At 43.1% G+C, this 13,398-nt stretch overlaps 1 protein-coding gene across 1 annotated transcript in view; it reads left to right on the top strand.

Annotated features, from left to right (window-relative positions):
• Positions 1–13,398, top strand: part of ABCA12 (ATP binding cassette subfamily A member 12) — an 87,061-nt gene that overhangs the window by 15,603 nt on the left and 58,060 nt on the right. Inside the window, exons 3-7 of the mRNA XM_061348135.1 lie at positions 4,925–5,072; positions 7,536–7,624; positions 9,051–9,160; positions 9,861–10,046; positions 10,828–11,006. Coding sequence (XP_061204119.1) covers positions 4,925–5,072; positions 7,536–7,624; positions 9,051–9,160; positions 9,861–10,046; positions 10,828–11,006 — 712 coding nt within the window. The remainder of the gene's footprint in view (positions 1–4,924; positions 5,073–7,535; positions 7,625–9,050; positions 9,161–9,860; positions 10,047–10,827; positions 11,007–13,398) is intronic.

The following is a 13,398-nucleotide window of genomic DNA, read 5'->3' on the forward strand; positions in this document are numbered from 1 at the left end:
GGACGGGGACCTGCTGGAGAGAGTCCAGCGCAGGGCAACTAAGATGATTAAGGGAGTGGAGCATCTCCCTTATGAGGAAAGACTGAGGGAGCTGGGTCTCTATAGTTTGGAGAAGAGGAGACTGAGGGGTGACCTTATTAGTGTATATAAATATATAAAGGGGGAGTGTCACGAGGATGGAGCCAGGCTCTTCTCAGTGGCAAACAATGATAGGACAGGGGGCAATGGGTCCAAACTGGAACACAAGAGGTTCCACTTAAACTTGAGAAGAAACTTCTTCTCAGTGAGGGTGACGGAACACTGGAACAGGCTGCCCAGGGAGGTTGTGGAATCTCCTTCTCTGGAGACATTCAAAACCCGCCTGGACACGTTCCTGTGTAACCTTATCTAGGTGTTCCTGCTCCGGCAGGGGGATTGGACTAGATGATCTTTTGAGGTCCCTTCCAATCTCTAACATACTGTGATACGACAAAAGCCAGTAATGATGATGTTCTGTTTCAGATTGTGAAACTATCCCCATCAACTCCTGTCCTTTAAAATCTGAGGAGCTTTTGCAACTTCCCTTCAGTAATGTTTCATAGCTAGTGCTTATGTTGTGTACTAATGCAGCTGACGCGCTGGATAAATCCCAGCCAAGGGAGGGACAGGTACTTGCAAGTGTTTCCTAAAGCACTGCAGGGAGTCAAGAGCCAACTTCCTCCCTGGCTGTCTACGCAGTGGTGTATGAGGCTGGCACAGGTAAGGAATTTACATGTGTGGGCAGAGCAGCCTGTGTGGCTTTGTGGAGTCACATCTCCTTACCACAGGCAAGGGGGATGGAGGGTGGAAAGATGGAGCAGGGAGCACATTAATCTCTTGACTCACCTTCCCATCAGTAAATTCCTTCCTTTACAGGATGAGAAGCAGTTACAAGAAAAAACTCTGAGGCTGCACCGTGTTTGTCTGGGCCTTGGGCTCCAGCATCAGCCATGCTTCCTGCGCAGTGCCCTATGCTATGACTGCTCTGATCTTAGGCATGCTGGACAAAGGAAGCATGGTCAGAAGCTGAGCTTACTGTGGCTGTGCTGCTCAGCTTCTATTAAAGTTGTTGGCCCCTGTGGCCCTTGAAGGACAGGAAAGGCTTAGAGCACAATTCTATGAGGAATGACTGAGGGAACTGGGGTTGCTTAGTCTGGAGAAGTTCAGGAGGGACCTTATTGCTTTCTACAACTACCTGAAAGGAGGATGGAGCCAGGAGTTGGCTGGTCTCTTCTTCCAAGTATCAAGTGGTAGGACAAGAGGAAACAACCTCAAGTTGTGCCAGGGAAGGTTTAGACCAGATATCAGGAATAATTTATTCCTGAATTGGTATATAGGCACTGGAACAGGCTGCCCAGGGCAGTGGTGGAGTCACCGTCCCTGGAAGTGTTCACAAACCATGTAGACGAGGCCCTTAGTGACACGATTTAGTGATGGCCTTAGCAGTGCTGGGGTAAAGGTTGGACTTGATGATCTTAAAGGCTATTTCCAACCTCTTTGATTCTATAATTCTATGATTTTCAAGGCAGTATGAACAGGGAGACAAGTACTTGGTGGCTCTAATGGTGGTGAGGTTGACTGCTTGACACCTGGGAATGACAGACCTGTTACACCAGTCTGACCACCCTGTTCTTGGTTCTGTGCAGCCAGTGTGTGAAGAACGCAGGGTGCACAGTATGTCCCCTTCAGCATAATCAGCTGTCACATGGGAAAGCAGGGGTAGAATTCATCTCCCAGCTGCGTGTGTCTGTGGAAGGGGTGCCTGCATCTGAACCAGGTGTTTAAACTTTATTTGGAGTCAGTGGAGATTTCCTCCATGTAGGCAGCATAGCTAATGTAACATCAATCAATTTCATCACGATGCATCCTGTGTGTTATTTAACTGCTTTACCCAGAGCATGGTTGTGCTGATACTCAGGGTTAAAAACCAGCACAGGGCTAACTTACAGCAAATGGGAGCTCAACTCAGACATTTCAGATTCTTCTGTGTCATGGTCTGTCTTGAAAAACCTCCTTAATTCTCTAACTTCAGTCAGAGTCCAGGCCTCTTCCAGAAAAGTCCCCTCTGCATTGCCAAGAACATCATGGGGTTGCATCAGTTCATGCCTGCAGTGATTCAGTGATGGATCAGGCCCCATGGTTGTACCCAGATGCCAGCAAACCTCTCAACATCTGATGTGAGTTGGCAAAGTCTCCCTGAATACCTCAATCACATCGGGCCAATGGGATCTTCACAGGCATCGTGCCACCACCATGATTAGCAGCACTTCCAAACTATAGGTCATGAATTCCTGTCTCTTTATTTTTCAGGCTGCTGTTCCAAAATAAAAAACTAAGAAAGAACTGATACCATCACTGTGTTGTTATGCTGTACGTAAGAACAAACATATTGCAAGCATCAGTTGCTTGTGGTACAGCAACTGATTGTTTAATTGTCCATTTTGGTCAAAGTGTACCACCTTTAGGTCCAATTTTAAATTTTTTTATTACTACATATATCTCAAGAAAGCATCTTCCTCTGGATTCATCAGGATCTCTTTTGTAATTGCCTCTACACATCTAACATTGCTCCAGAGAAGACCAGTGCTCCCCAAGCTCCCAGCCTCATCTTTTCATTCCCCACTCTGCCATCCAGCTAGGAGTTACACAGCTTTAGCTGCTCCGGGTCTACTAAGAGACATGGGCTTTAGATCCTGGCCCTGGTCATCATTTCTAGATGTTCTTTACTGTGAGGGTGGTGAGGCACTGGCACAGGCTGCCCAAAGAAGTGGTAAATGCTCCAGTGTTGAAGGCCAGGTTGGACAGAGCCTTGGACGACATATTCTAGTGTGAGGAGTCCCTGCCCATGGCAGGGGGTTGGAAGTGAATGATCTTAAGGTCCTTTCCAACCCAAACTATTCTGTGATTCTATGATTCTGTGTGGATGGCAGTAGAGGGTATAGCTGTTTCCCTCCTGGCTCCTACCTGTCTCATTATGGTTATGCTCTCTGTCCTGAACCTCATGGCTTCCCAGGTCTTTGAAGCTTCATTCTGGTAGGGACACTGATAAAGTGAGGTCTGTTGTGCATTTTTTGACTGGCAAGTAAGTCCATTTCCTGCATGGGAGTGAGGGTGCAGGAGATCAGAAGGAAGATGAGAGGGAAAAAAGCCATTTTGCAATGTTGCAATTGGTGATCTCAAAGGGCAAAACATCCCAGACGGGGATGTTCCCACAAGGATGATTCCAGATTAAAGTGCCCTACTGTAAAGTTTTGCTTGTGGGCAGCAGATTAATTACACTTCAAAACCTGTATAGTGGTGTGTTTTGTCCTTTGGCCCCAACACCTGAAGGACTGCCTGCCTGTAGGGATAAGAAAGATCTTTTGCTCTCCTTGGTGCTCTGTGAGTACCAAGAGCTAGCTCAGCATGCTGTGTAACTTCTGGTGGCCTGGGGGATGCAGTGAGTGTTGGGGAATCTTCCCACAGCAGGCAGCTTTCTCCTCTGGCAGGGTATCTCCTTTCATTTTCTAGAGCAGTTCTCTGCTGAGGCATCCAAGAGAATCTCAGCACCACTCAAAATGGGTGCCTTTGACTCTGTAGGTCTCAGCAGTGCTCTGTGCCCATCACTCTCTGGACTGAAGTAGTGGTAGCTTGTGTGCTAAACCATGAGCTTTCACATTCTGATCGAAAAATGCAATGCACACTCATGGGCTGTGACCAGCTGTGCTGAGGAAAGCTCAGGAAAGACAAGTCTCCTTCAAGGAGACCAACAGTCATATCCTCATCTGGCACTGCCATTCCCTTTGGGAGCACTTCTTGTTTGAGCACTGCTATAATTAATAGATGTAGTACAAATGTAGTATGGTGTCTTTGTTGGAGGGGTTAGAGACAAAGCTGTGCCAGGGTGAGAGTCACAGGTCATCTTTCGAGACTAAAGAGTAAGGTAATCAATTACCACAAGCCTGCCTGTGGGCCTTTTGTATATGTGGCTCCTTTCCATAGTAGAAATAATAGCAATGTCCTTTGCCAGGTAATTTTCCAAATGATTATTTTAAGTAATATGTTGCTGTGATCCAGCAGAAGAGGTTTGAGATTTATTAGGATGTTTGTCCCTGAGAGGAGAAGCAGCTGGTGAACTCTGCGGGCTGGCAGTGAGCAGCATGGGGCAAGTGGCACATAAACTACTAAAGTCGCTAATTACTCAGGTCCACTCTGTGTTTGCAGAAATGGGAGACAGGGATATACATCTCACCCCACAGTGCTGGCTGCCAGCAGCACAGGTCAGCAAGCAGATGGTACAGGAGCTGCTCTGAGATGGCAGGAGACACAGAAGGAGTGATGGTGATAAATTGCTCCTCTCCCTTCCCTGGACAGGTCTGCACAAAAAGCAAAGGAGGCTTTCTGGTGCTGGATCCATTGCCGCTTCCTGTGGTAAAAGCTGAAACAGAGCTCTCGTAGCAACCTGGCTTGACACTGATCCAACCAGGACTTGGAGAACATGCTCTTATGGGTGCTTCAGGTTACTTTGGATGTATGCCTGCTTTTATTTTAGTTTTTAAAGGTAGAATTAGGATATAATAAACATAGGGTGTTTTTGTCATTTCTGGCCTGTTTCTTGCATTTTTGGAGTGGAGGGGGAAATCTGCAGTTGCTTCAGGACCAACAGGTATCTTACAAATAGCTTGAGTTTTTCTTATTAAAAAAAGCGCCTTTCATGGCTTTGGCAGTGTTGAGGAAGTGTTTCTATTGGGATTTGGCAGATAGTTCTGCCAGGGTGGAGTGAAAGAGCCTCACTGAAACTGAGAATCAGTCTATGGTTTGGGAAGAGAAAATAACACATACTAATAGAAACACATGGCAAAAAAAAAAAAAAAACAACATGCATGTCCTCATCATAATAATGGCATTTTCTTTATCCTCCTTCTAGGTTATCTTGCACCTCGAAACCTTCCTAGTGCAGGCTTCTTCCCATTCCTGCAAACTGTGCTGTGTGATTCAGATGCCAGATGTAAAGGCACGCCATACATACCAGAAGATCTACTGCCAAGACTTAATGACATATCATCTCTCAGACTGTAAGGGAATCTAAATATATCTGGGTGTTTCAAGCTGTAAAGCAAAATTTGCTTTGAGGCGGAAGGAGCAGACATTGATGTCTGTGTGTGCTGGTGTGTCCATAACAGAGAGATCTCAGATACCTGTTATAAGACAGATATAGTCTCAGATATCTGAATACTTAGAAATGAGAATATAGGCTTCAACATGGGACACTTTAAAAATCTTCATACTGGGGACAGCTATCAGTAATGTATCAATTGACCCAGGCTTGGTAGTAGAACTTTAGTCCCTGAGAGGAAAAATCCTTCTGGTCACCCAAATTAGAACAAATACATTTGTTTTTTTTTGGCATGATTGTGGCTCAGGTCCTTCAGGGTGTGAGTGGATAAGACTTGCACTAAGAGCAGCCCAGCCTGCTGGTCTGCCACTGTGTTCATCAGCTCAGGATGCTTTGGGTGGAAATGGCAAATGTTTCCAAACATCTCTAGTTCGAGGTACATTTGTTCTGGAGAGACTGCTCTTTCAGTAGATCCCCCAGGTGCCAGCTAGACTCAGTCTGGTGTCCTCTCTGCAAGCCATCAAACCTATTGGGAAACAGATGAAAACGAAGAAGTTTTTGTCCACAAAAGCATGTAGATTTGCATCATGGAGCTGGCTGGCCATGCTTTGTTGGAATGTCAGTTTGTTGAAGTGTTCAGTGGAGGCATTTTGATTTCATTGATGTTTCAGTTGAAGCCAAGTAACATATTCTTTGATACATGCCAGCCACGGTTGTTTGTATGTCTTTGCTGCCTTGGTCTGGCACACGCCTGGAGAAAATGCCACTCTGAGTCCTAGTTGTTCATCCAGAGCTGACAATCTGAGCATTTTGCATACAAGGTCCCTGTTTGCTCATCTTTGCTTTCAGGTGACAGGCTGCTCAATACTGGCTATGTCAGAGCCTCAAAACCTCCCTTGGCCAGAGCTTAAGAGTCTGAAGAGCTAAAGTAGATCCCGTACATTCCACTAGAGAACCCATTAAGAAGGGTGAGGGATCTTGGGGTGGGTTGCTTCTTAAGGGACCTCTTTAGTGCAGAGGACTGGCATTTCCTGGGTCAAGTAAATGATCAGAATGTCTCCATTGGTTAGAAAGAATCTGGATGACTAAATATATGGATGACTGGAGGTGAATCCTAATCAAATTCAAGGTCACACAGCAGAGGAGCACAGAGCCACATAGAGACTGGATGCCTGGATTCACATCTCTTCCCTCATTTCCTCATTGTAATTGTTTTTCCCTGGGCATGTTAAACAGTGGTTAATTTGGGGTATTGAAGAAATGGGAACTTCTAGTGCCAAAGCTGGAGTTTTTCTGTGGGTTTCAATAGCCATAAACCCTCCTTGCTTTCTGTTTTTGGTTTCTGTATAGCTGTTTAGGAAATAACTGTTTTTTCCTGCCAACTGAAAATCAAAGGATTTGGTAAACTGCAGCTCAGGTCACATGAGTCATTAATAAGCATCTTGACCACTATTGATGTTGGCTTTGTGAAGTGTCATACAGCTATGTGTGTATACCTACCCTTGTGTGGTCAATGTTAGCCTTAGAAATACACTGTATTCTACAAGAAAAAATCATCAACTATTAAGTAGCTACAGCAAAACTAGCAGGACACAAGCTGCAGCTTAGAATATAAAACCATTGGTGAGTTTGTCACAAAGGCAAAGCATCTGAGCAGTGATCCTTCACTGTCTGGTTGTATTATTATGTAATATCCTAGTTTGTAATATTCAGCTAATCCAGACTGTTTTATCCCCTCCCATTGTGCAAGTCACACTGAAGTTCTTATTAAACTGTTTTATACTTTGCCCTAAATCTGTGTCGTACCAGTGGCCAGTAGAGAAAATGGCAAGGTTCTCATCTTTGATCCTCTTCCTTAGAAGCACTTCATAAAAGAGAACTAGGTACAAAACCTGATCTCAACACCAATATCTTCCACCCTTTCTTTTCCTCTGTAGTGAAATATTTGGGAACGGTGAAGTAAGGTCCTGTTGTCTTCAAGGATTTCTTGTTAGGAGAGTTGTTCCAGCTGATATCAAGGACTCTTTGCTCAGTCTAAGTGTCACGAAGTTCTGCACTGTTTCTTCTTCTGAGCATATGTTGGTGGAGGACAGAATAGGACTTGATACAAGGAAGCCTTCTTTCCAGAAGTGGGAATTTAAGATGAGACCAAATGCATACGTTAAGCCTTGTATGTCATTGGTGTTCCTGCAGGGTAGGCATGAATGTGGTCCCCTCCTGTTTTGTGTCTGAGAGCGTTCACCAGAATACATTCTAGGCTTCTAGAAGGAGCCAGGCTTTTGGACAACCCAGATTTCAACACACCTCCCATGAAATCCAGCTATAGACCCATTCTAAGTCATGCAGTAGTTAAGTGTAAGCTTGATCATAAGAAACTATGTGAGTTGTTATAGGTGTCTTATTTTCTCTTCTTCCTCCCCAGTAAGCGAAGGAGCTCATCCAGTGCAGCCAAGAACAACTATTCATCACCATGGAGAGCAGAGGTTCCTAAAAGCAGTAATGCTTCACTGGGTAGGTTATTCGCTGCTCTGCAAAGTTCTGGTCTTTTTAAGGTTGAGCTTTTGAAGCTTTCTGGACAGAGATGCAATTCTTAGAGCACTGCTAAAATGATTTATGTGTTCTCTACAGGCACATGACCATGGCCATGACACTAGTGTAAATCCTTGGGAATAAGTGCAAGTAACTAGAAAACTTTCAGAATTTGGCTAAGAAACCGGGGTTAAATTTCTGCACTTCCCAGGAGCAATGTGAGCTCTCAGACTGTTTGGACATTAGTGAAAGACCTGGCTATTTAAGGAATATTGCCCTTTTACTGCCCACAAATTGTCCATAAACAGCCTACAATTTGTTTTCAAATGCATTTCTTATTCACACTTACCCAGCAAATAAGTTGTCTTCTGTGCCCCAGCAGATATTAATTGCTGGTGATGCACTCCTCTGATATGATTTTCTTCCCTGAAGGAACTCTCAGACTTAAATTTTCCATAAAATCATTACAATTATTATTTATTGATGGTAATGGCTACTCGTGTCCGCAAGCCACCATGATGGATAGTCCTTTCTCTAGGGAGCTCACGACCAAATGAATGATTACAGTTTTGCATTCTGTGACTGTTCTGCCCCAGCCATTCACAGTTCCAATTAGCATTCCTGCCAGTGCACTTGCTCTTTGGTGTAGAGGCAGAAAGAGGCAGAACAGAAGGGGCACCGAAAGATGAAGTGTGGGGGGAAAAGCAATGATCAAAGAACAGTGATGGAAACTAGCAGCTCATTTTGATGGCCGCAGATGATCAGGGAGGTGCTCAGTTCTACATCTTACTTTTGAAAAATAAAATAAAGATCACAGGTGATAGCCTTTGCTGGTGTAAAATGGCATAGTTCCTTTCATTTCTGTGAGCTGTGTGGTTTTGAGAATGCAGCTCTGTACAAGTGTTGGCTTTGGTGTGTGTCAGCTGGAGACCTGGCAGTGTGTCTCTGTGTAGAGTGGGCAGCAGTGCTCCAAATCTGTGTCAGAGCTGTTTCTGAATAACCAGTACCACATGCTGGTGCCAAAGGCACCTGGAGAGTTCTTCCTTACAGGGCTATTTGCTTGAGCTGATATAGGCTTCCTTGGAAGGCTTACCCATGTCTCTTCCTGCACAGGGGCACTGCAGAACTGGAGAAAAAAGGTGGGAATTAATGCTGAACTGTAAGCACATAGTTAAATGCATTTAATTTTTAGAAGTTCCATAAGGAAATAGTGTAATCCAGGGTTTAATTGCATCAGGAAAAAACCTTAAATAACTAATTACAGGATGCCATTGGCTGTACCATTGGGAACAGATGAATAATGATGGCCTGCCCAAAGCTGTTGTTGTCTATCTTGTCTCATGGTTTGTTGCAGCAAAGAGGTTAAAAGACATTAAATAAAATATAGTGTTTCAAACTGTTATTGCAGCGTTTAGGGATTTGGTATCTCGTGGAGAAAAACCCCTTCAGAATATTTCATTACCATCCAACTTGACTTCCAGCATCAACATGTTCAACAAAATCCTCAATTTTGGGAAGGTAAGTCTGTATCTGCATAAATGCTGAGTGCAAACATTTATGTATCATATTTAAAGACTTAGAAGCTCAAAGTACCAACATACAGCCTTCACTGGTTTCAGATCTCCCCTATTATATGAAGTAACTTTATTTTGGGAAAAGGAAGACAGTTACTGTGGGTGGATTTTAAGCTTTGTGGTAAATTTATTAACCTCTAAGCAGAAACCAGATAAACCAGACACCATGGGTCATAATAGCATGAATTACCAAACAGTCACACACAATACCCTGAGATATTTTGCTCAAAACTTGTGTGAGTTAGGGTGTTTAGAGTGTGTTTTCTTTCACATAAAATTAAAGATATGATGTTACAGGCTTTGACATTCAATTTGTTATTTACCCACAATACTCCTGGAGTGGCATCAGAGGCACTGTGTGTTTATTATGTAGGTGTTGACTATCTATAGGAACAACTACTTTTTAACATAAACTTGGTACCATGTAATGGGCACTAGCATGCTTATGTTTTTGTATTAGGCTTACAAACATTTATGCACACATTTCTCTGTTCACCTGTTAGTATTCTCTGTGTGTGTGTGTTTGTAATGACAATGCTTTTCGTATGTCAGTACTACTACTTAAAGTCTCATCACTGTGTTTAAAACTGTCCCAAACAGAGTATTGCTTTAAAACTACCTTTAACATGACATCTTATTTTTAGAGCCAGACCCAATATTCAACTGCAGCAAATCTCAAAGTCATTCTGTGTGAGGTGTTGTCACGATATGTAACACATCCTGATCTTGCTGAAGAGAAGATGGTAGCCAATATCCACCAGACATTCTGTTTTACTGACCTATCACTTTTAGAGTCATTTACCCAAGAGTTCAGAAGTCAGCTCTCTGAGGTAAGTGGGTCCTTTCCTAGTATCTGCAGCTAGTAGCTTTGTTAGTTTACACACACTGTTGCAGTGTTTGGAGATAGAATGTGACCCCAGCTGGTAGGGGTTGCTCATCTCTATACCAAAGTGCATGATGAGGCTGAGCTAATCCTTGCAAATGGAATTAGCCCAAAGACCTTGGAATTGAGTACACAGCTCAGGCAGGCAAGGACACCTAGCTGTTAGCTAGTGGCCATTAAAGGTTCTCACCGTGCCTAGGTGTTGTTTCTCCTTATTTGCCCTGCTGCAGCGATAAGTGGATAGAACAGAGTAAAGATGTGGAGTAAATAAGAATATTTAAAGCTAGGGGAGGCAATAAATTTAATTTGTGTATTACCTCAGATGTATAACTTCATCCAGTAACCCCTGCATCTGGTCCAACAATACATGACTGAAGCAGTGCTTGTCCTCGGAAAGGTATATAACTAAAGCAAATGAATCCTTTAAAGGTAATGCCTTCTTTTTTTGCCAGGGTGAGGATTGATATTAATTTTTCTTGTATTCCTAGTCTTTGGGCTGTTTGGAACATTTTGAATTGTAGGGATTGTCTAAACAGAGAATTTATTGTCCAATCAGGGATGTGAAGGTAAAGCACAGTCACTCAGTTTTTGCCTGTCACTACAGCCTTTTGAATGTATTGTTTTGTAGGGTTGCATACAAGTGCAGTGCAAGCTGAAAAGCATAAAAAGACCCACTGGCAGAAAGGGTTATTGTTCTTAAATAATTCCTTGCATTGTTATTTGTTAAGGTGCAACACAACCCACAGTACCAGGCAGCATTCGTCAATGAAATGATCTCGTTTCTAAACCTCATCTCCCAAGTGCAGAATGACGCCTCCCTGTGGCACCTTCTTTTGCTGGCCCCAGATGTGTTTCAGGGCAGCATGCAACTGCAAGACATAATTGATTTTCTTCAGAACCCAAGCAGGTAAAAATACAGAAAATGCCAGGAGAGGCACTGGAAGTTGGAGGGTTTGTGTATTGAACTGTAAGGACACCACCTCTCATCTTGAAGAAAGGGTGTTGGCTTGAAAGCATCATTTATTTGGGGGATGATAAAGTTCCATACTAATGCATCTCTAATGGTCTGTATCGACAGTAAGCAGTGCTTTGATTGTCAATGACTGTTGTGTCACTTTTTAAATGAGAGCTTGCTATGAACTCTTAGTTTCTTCCAGCCTGCTTAGAGACACTGTCATGCCCATGTGCAGACAGAAAAGGTGGTGAGTAACAGCCACTGCCTTTGGTTGAAGAAAAGCCCTTCTGTCTGGATAGATATTCTGCTAAAGCAAGCAACTGTGTTTCTTTTCAGAAAAGCACAGAGCCAAATTCAAATTGCTTTGGAGCACCTCAAGCATTTATAGGGGAGTCATAAGTTCTTTTTTGGTTTGGTTGTATTCTTTTTAAATTGATTAGCTGATTTATTGATGTTTGAGCTTTCAAGATTGGTCCTGAGAAAGCAGAGAAAAGAGGGAGCCTGGTTTTTAGCTTAAAGTGATTTGAATATGTTTGACTTTAAGGAGAAAGTACCAGTTATGTTCTTTCTCAATGGTTAGACAAAGCAGATCTGGCTTAACTCCATTAATTAACTGTGCTGAAATATTTGATGCTGTATGCAGCTAGATCAATAAAAGCTCTTCTAAAATGGGCTTAGCCTTTAAATACCTTTTCTGGTCTGTAGCTGGGCTAAACTCTCACTGATCTCTTGAAGGCTTGAGTTACTCAAGAGATTAGGGGTCTCTGTCTCAAATCATCTACTGGCTGGATTATTGACACTGCTATAAATTATTCTGAATAGTCCACCTGTTACAGTAAGCACCTGTCTTCAGACTTTTCCTTGAATGCATGAGCAGTTGGGTAAAGATGCCAAGAGAGTTTGTAGATACTTTGCCACTTTGATTATGCCCAGGCACAGAGGGACTCACTTTTCATCATAGAATCATAGAATAGTTAGGGTTGGAAAGGACTTTAAGATCATCAAGTTCCAATCCCCCTGCCATGAGCAGGGACACCTTGCTCTAAACCATATTACCCAAGGCCTCGTCCAACCTAGCCTTGAACACTGCCAGGGATGAAGCATTCACAACCTCCCTGGACAACCTATTCCAGTGCCTCACTACCCTAACAGGAAAGAATTTCCTCCTTATATCAAATCTAAACTTCCCCTGTTTAAGTTTTAACCCATTACCCCTTGTCCTATCACTACAGTCCCTAATGAAGAGTCCATCCCCAGCATCCCTATAGGCCCCCTTCAGATACTGGAAGGCTGCTATGAGGTCTCCACGCAGCCTTCTCTTCTCCAGGCTGAACAGCCCCAACTTTCTCAGCCGATCTTCATATGGGAGGTGCTCCAGTCCCCTGATCATTCTTGTGGCCTCCTCTGGACTTGTTCCAACAGATCCATGTCCTTTTTATGTTGAGGACACCAGACATCACTGGCATGTTGCCAAGGCACTTAAAGCCCCATGCATTTAATACTTGGGTAATTTGCCATACTCCATTGTGGGAACTATTTGTAAGTTTTAATGTCCTTATCCTTAAAAGAGTCAGTACCAGTGTGGCAAGAATTTTGATTTTATTCAGAGATGTTTTGTCCATGCTGTTGTTTCAGTCACAGGTTCATTGTGTTTGTTTGCATTTACTGGCTTTCAGAATCAAACCTGAAGAACCAGCACTGTCTGAGTGCCCAGCAAGAATTAGTATTTACTGTGCTGCTCTGCTTTGCTCTACAGTTATCATAGGCGCAACAAAGAGGCCCACAGAATTTCACCACCAGAAGTGTGCAGTGCTTTTATGCCTAGCATCTGGCAGTGTTAAGTGCATGAGTAAAGAGTTACTGCAACGAGATTGCACAAATAATATGTTTAATGATGCTTACAAAAGCACATCTTAGCAAGTCTGGCCATGTCTGTTACTAATGTAGTACTGATATCCCAAAAGAAAAGGCTGTCCAGGGAACTTTTTTGTAGTATAGATATGAAGATTCAAAATAAAAGAAGTTTTGCTTATTGTGGCATCAGAATTAACCATGTGATGAACACCAACTGCTTTGAAACAGTGACTTCAAAGTCATGAATTCTATAAAAAGTTTAGGAGCACATTTTATTGAACACACAAACCTGGTTTACAGGCTGAATTCGCAAATGCTCCTGTTTGTTGCTTTAAGATAGTTTTTCAGATAAGCATATAAGCTAAACTTTTTCTCTAAAGCAAATGTCTGTAAAAGCCCTGCAAGACTGAAAAAAAAAAAAGAAAGGCGAACACCACCACTTGCTTCCACAGGATCATAGAATGGTTTGGGTTGGAAGGGACTGACAAAG

Source organism: Neopsephotus bourkii, unplaced genomic scaffold (assembly GCF_033783945.1).
Source record: "Neopsephotus bourkii isolate Nb327-2 ecotype Australia unplaced genomic scaffold, CSIRO-AGI_Nbou_v1 NB_335, whole genome shotgun sequence".
NCBI classification, from domain to species: Eukaryota; Metazoa; Chordata; class Aves; order Psittaciformes; family Psittacidae; genus Neopsephotus; species Neopsephotus bourkii.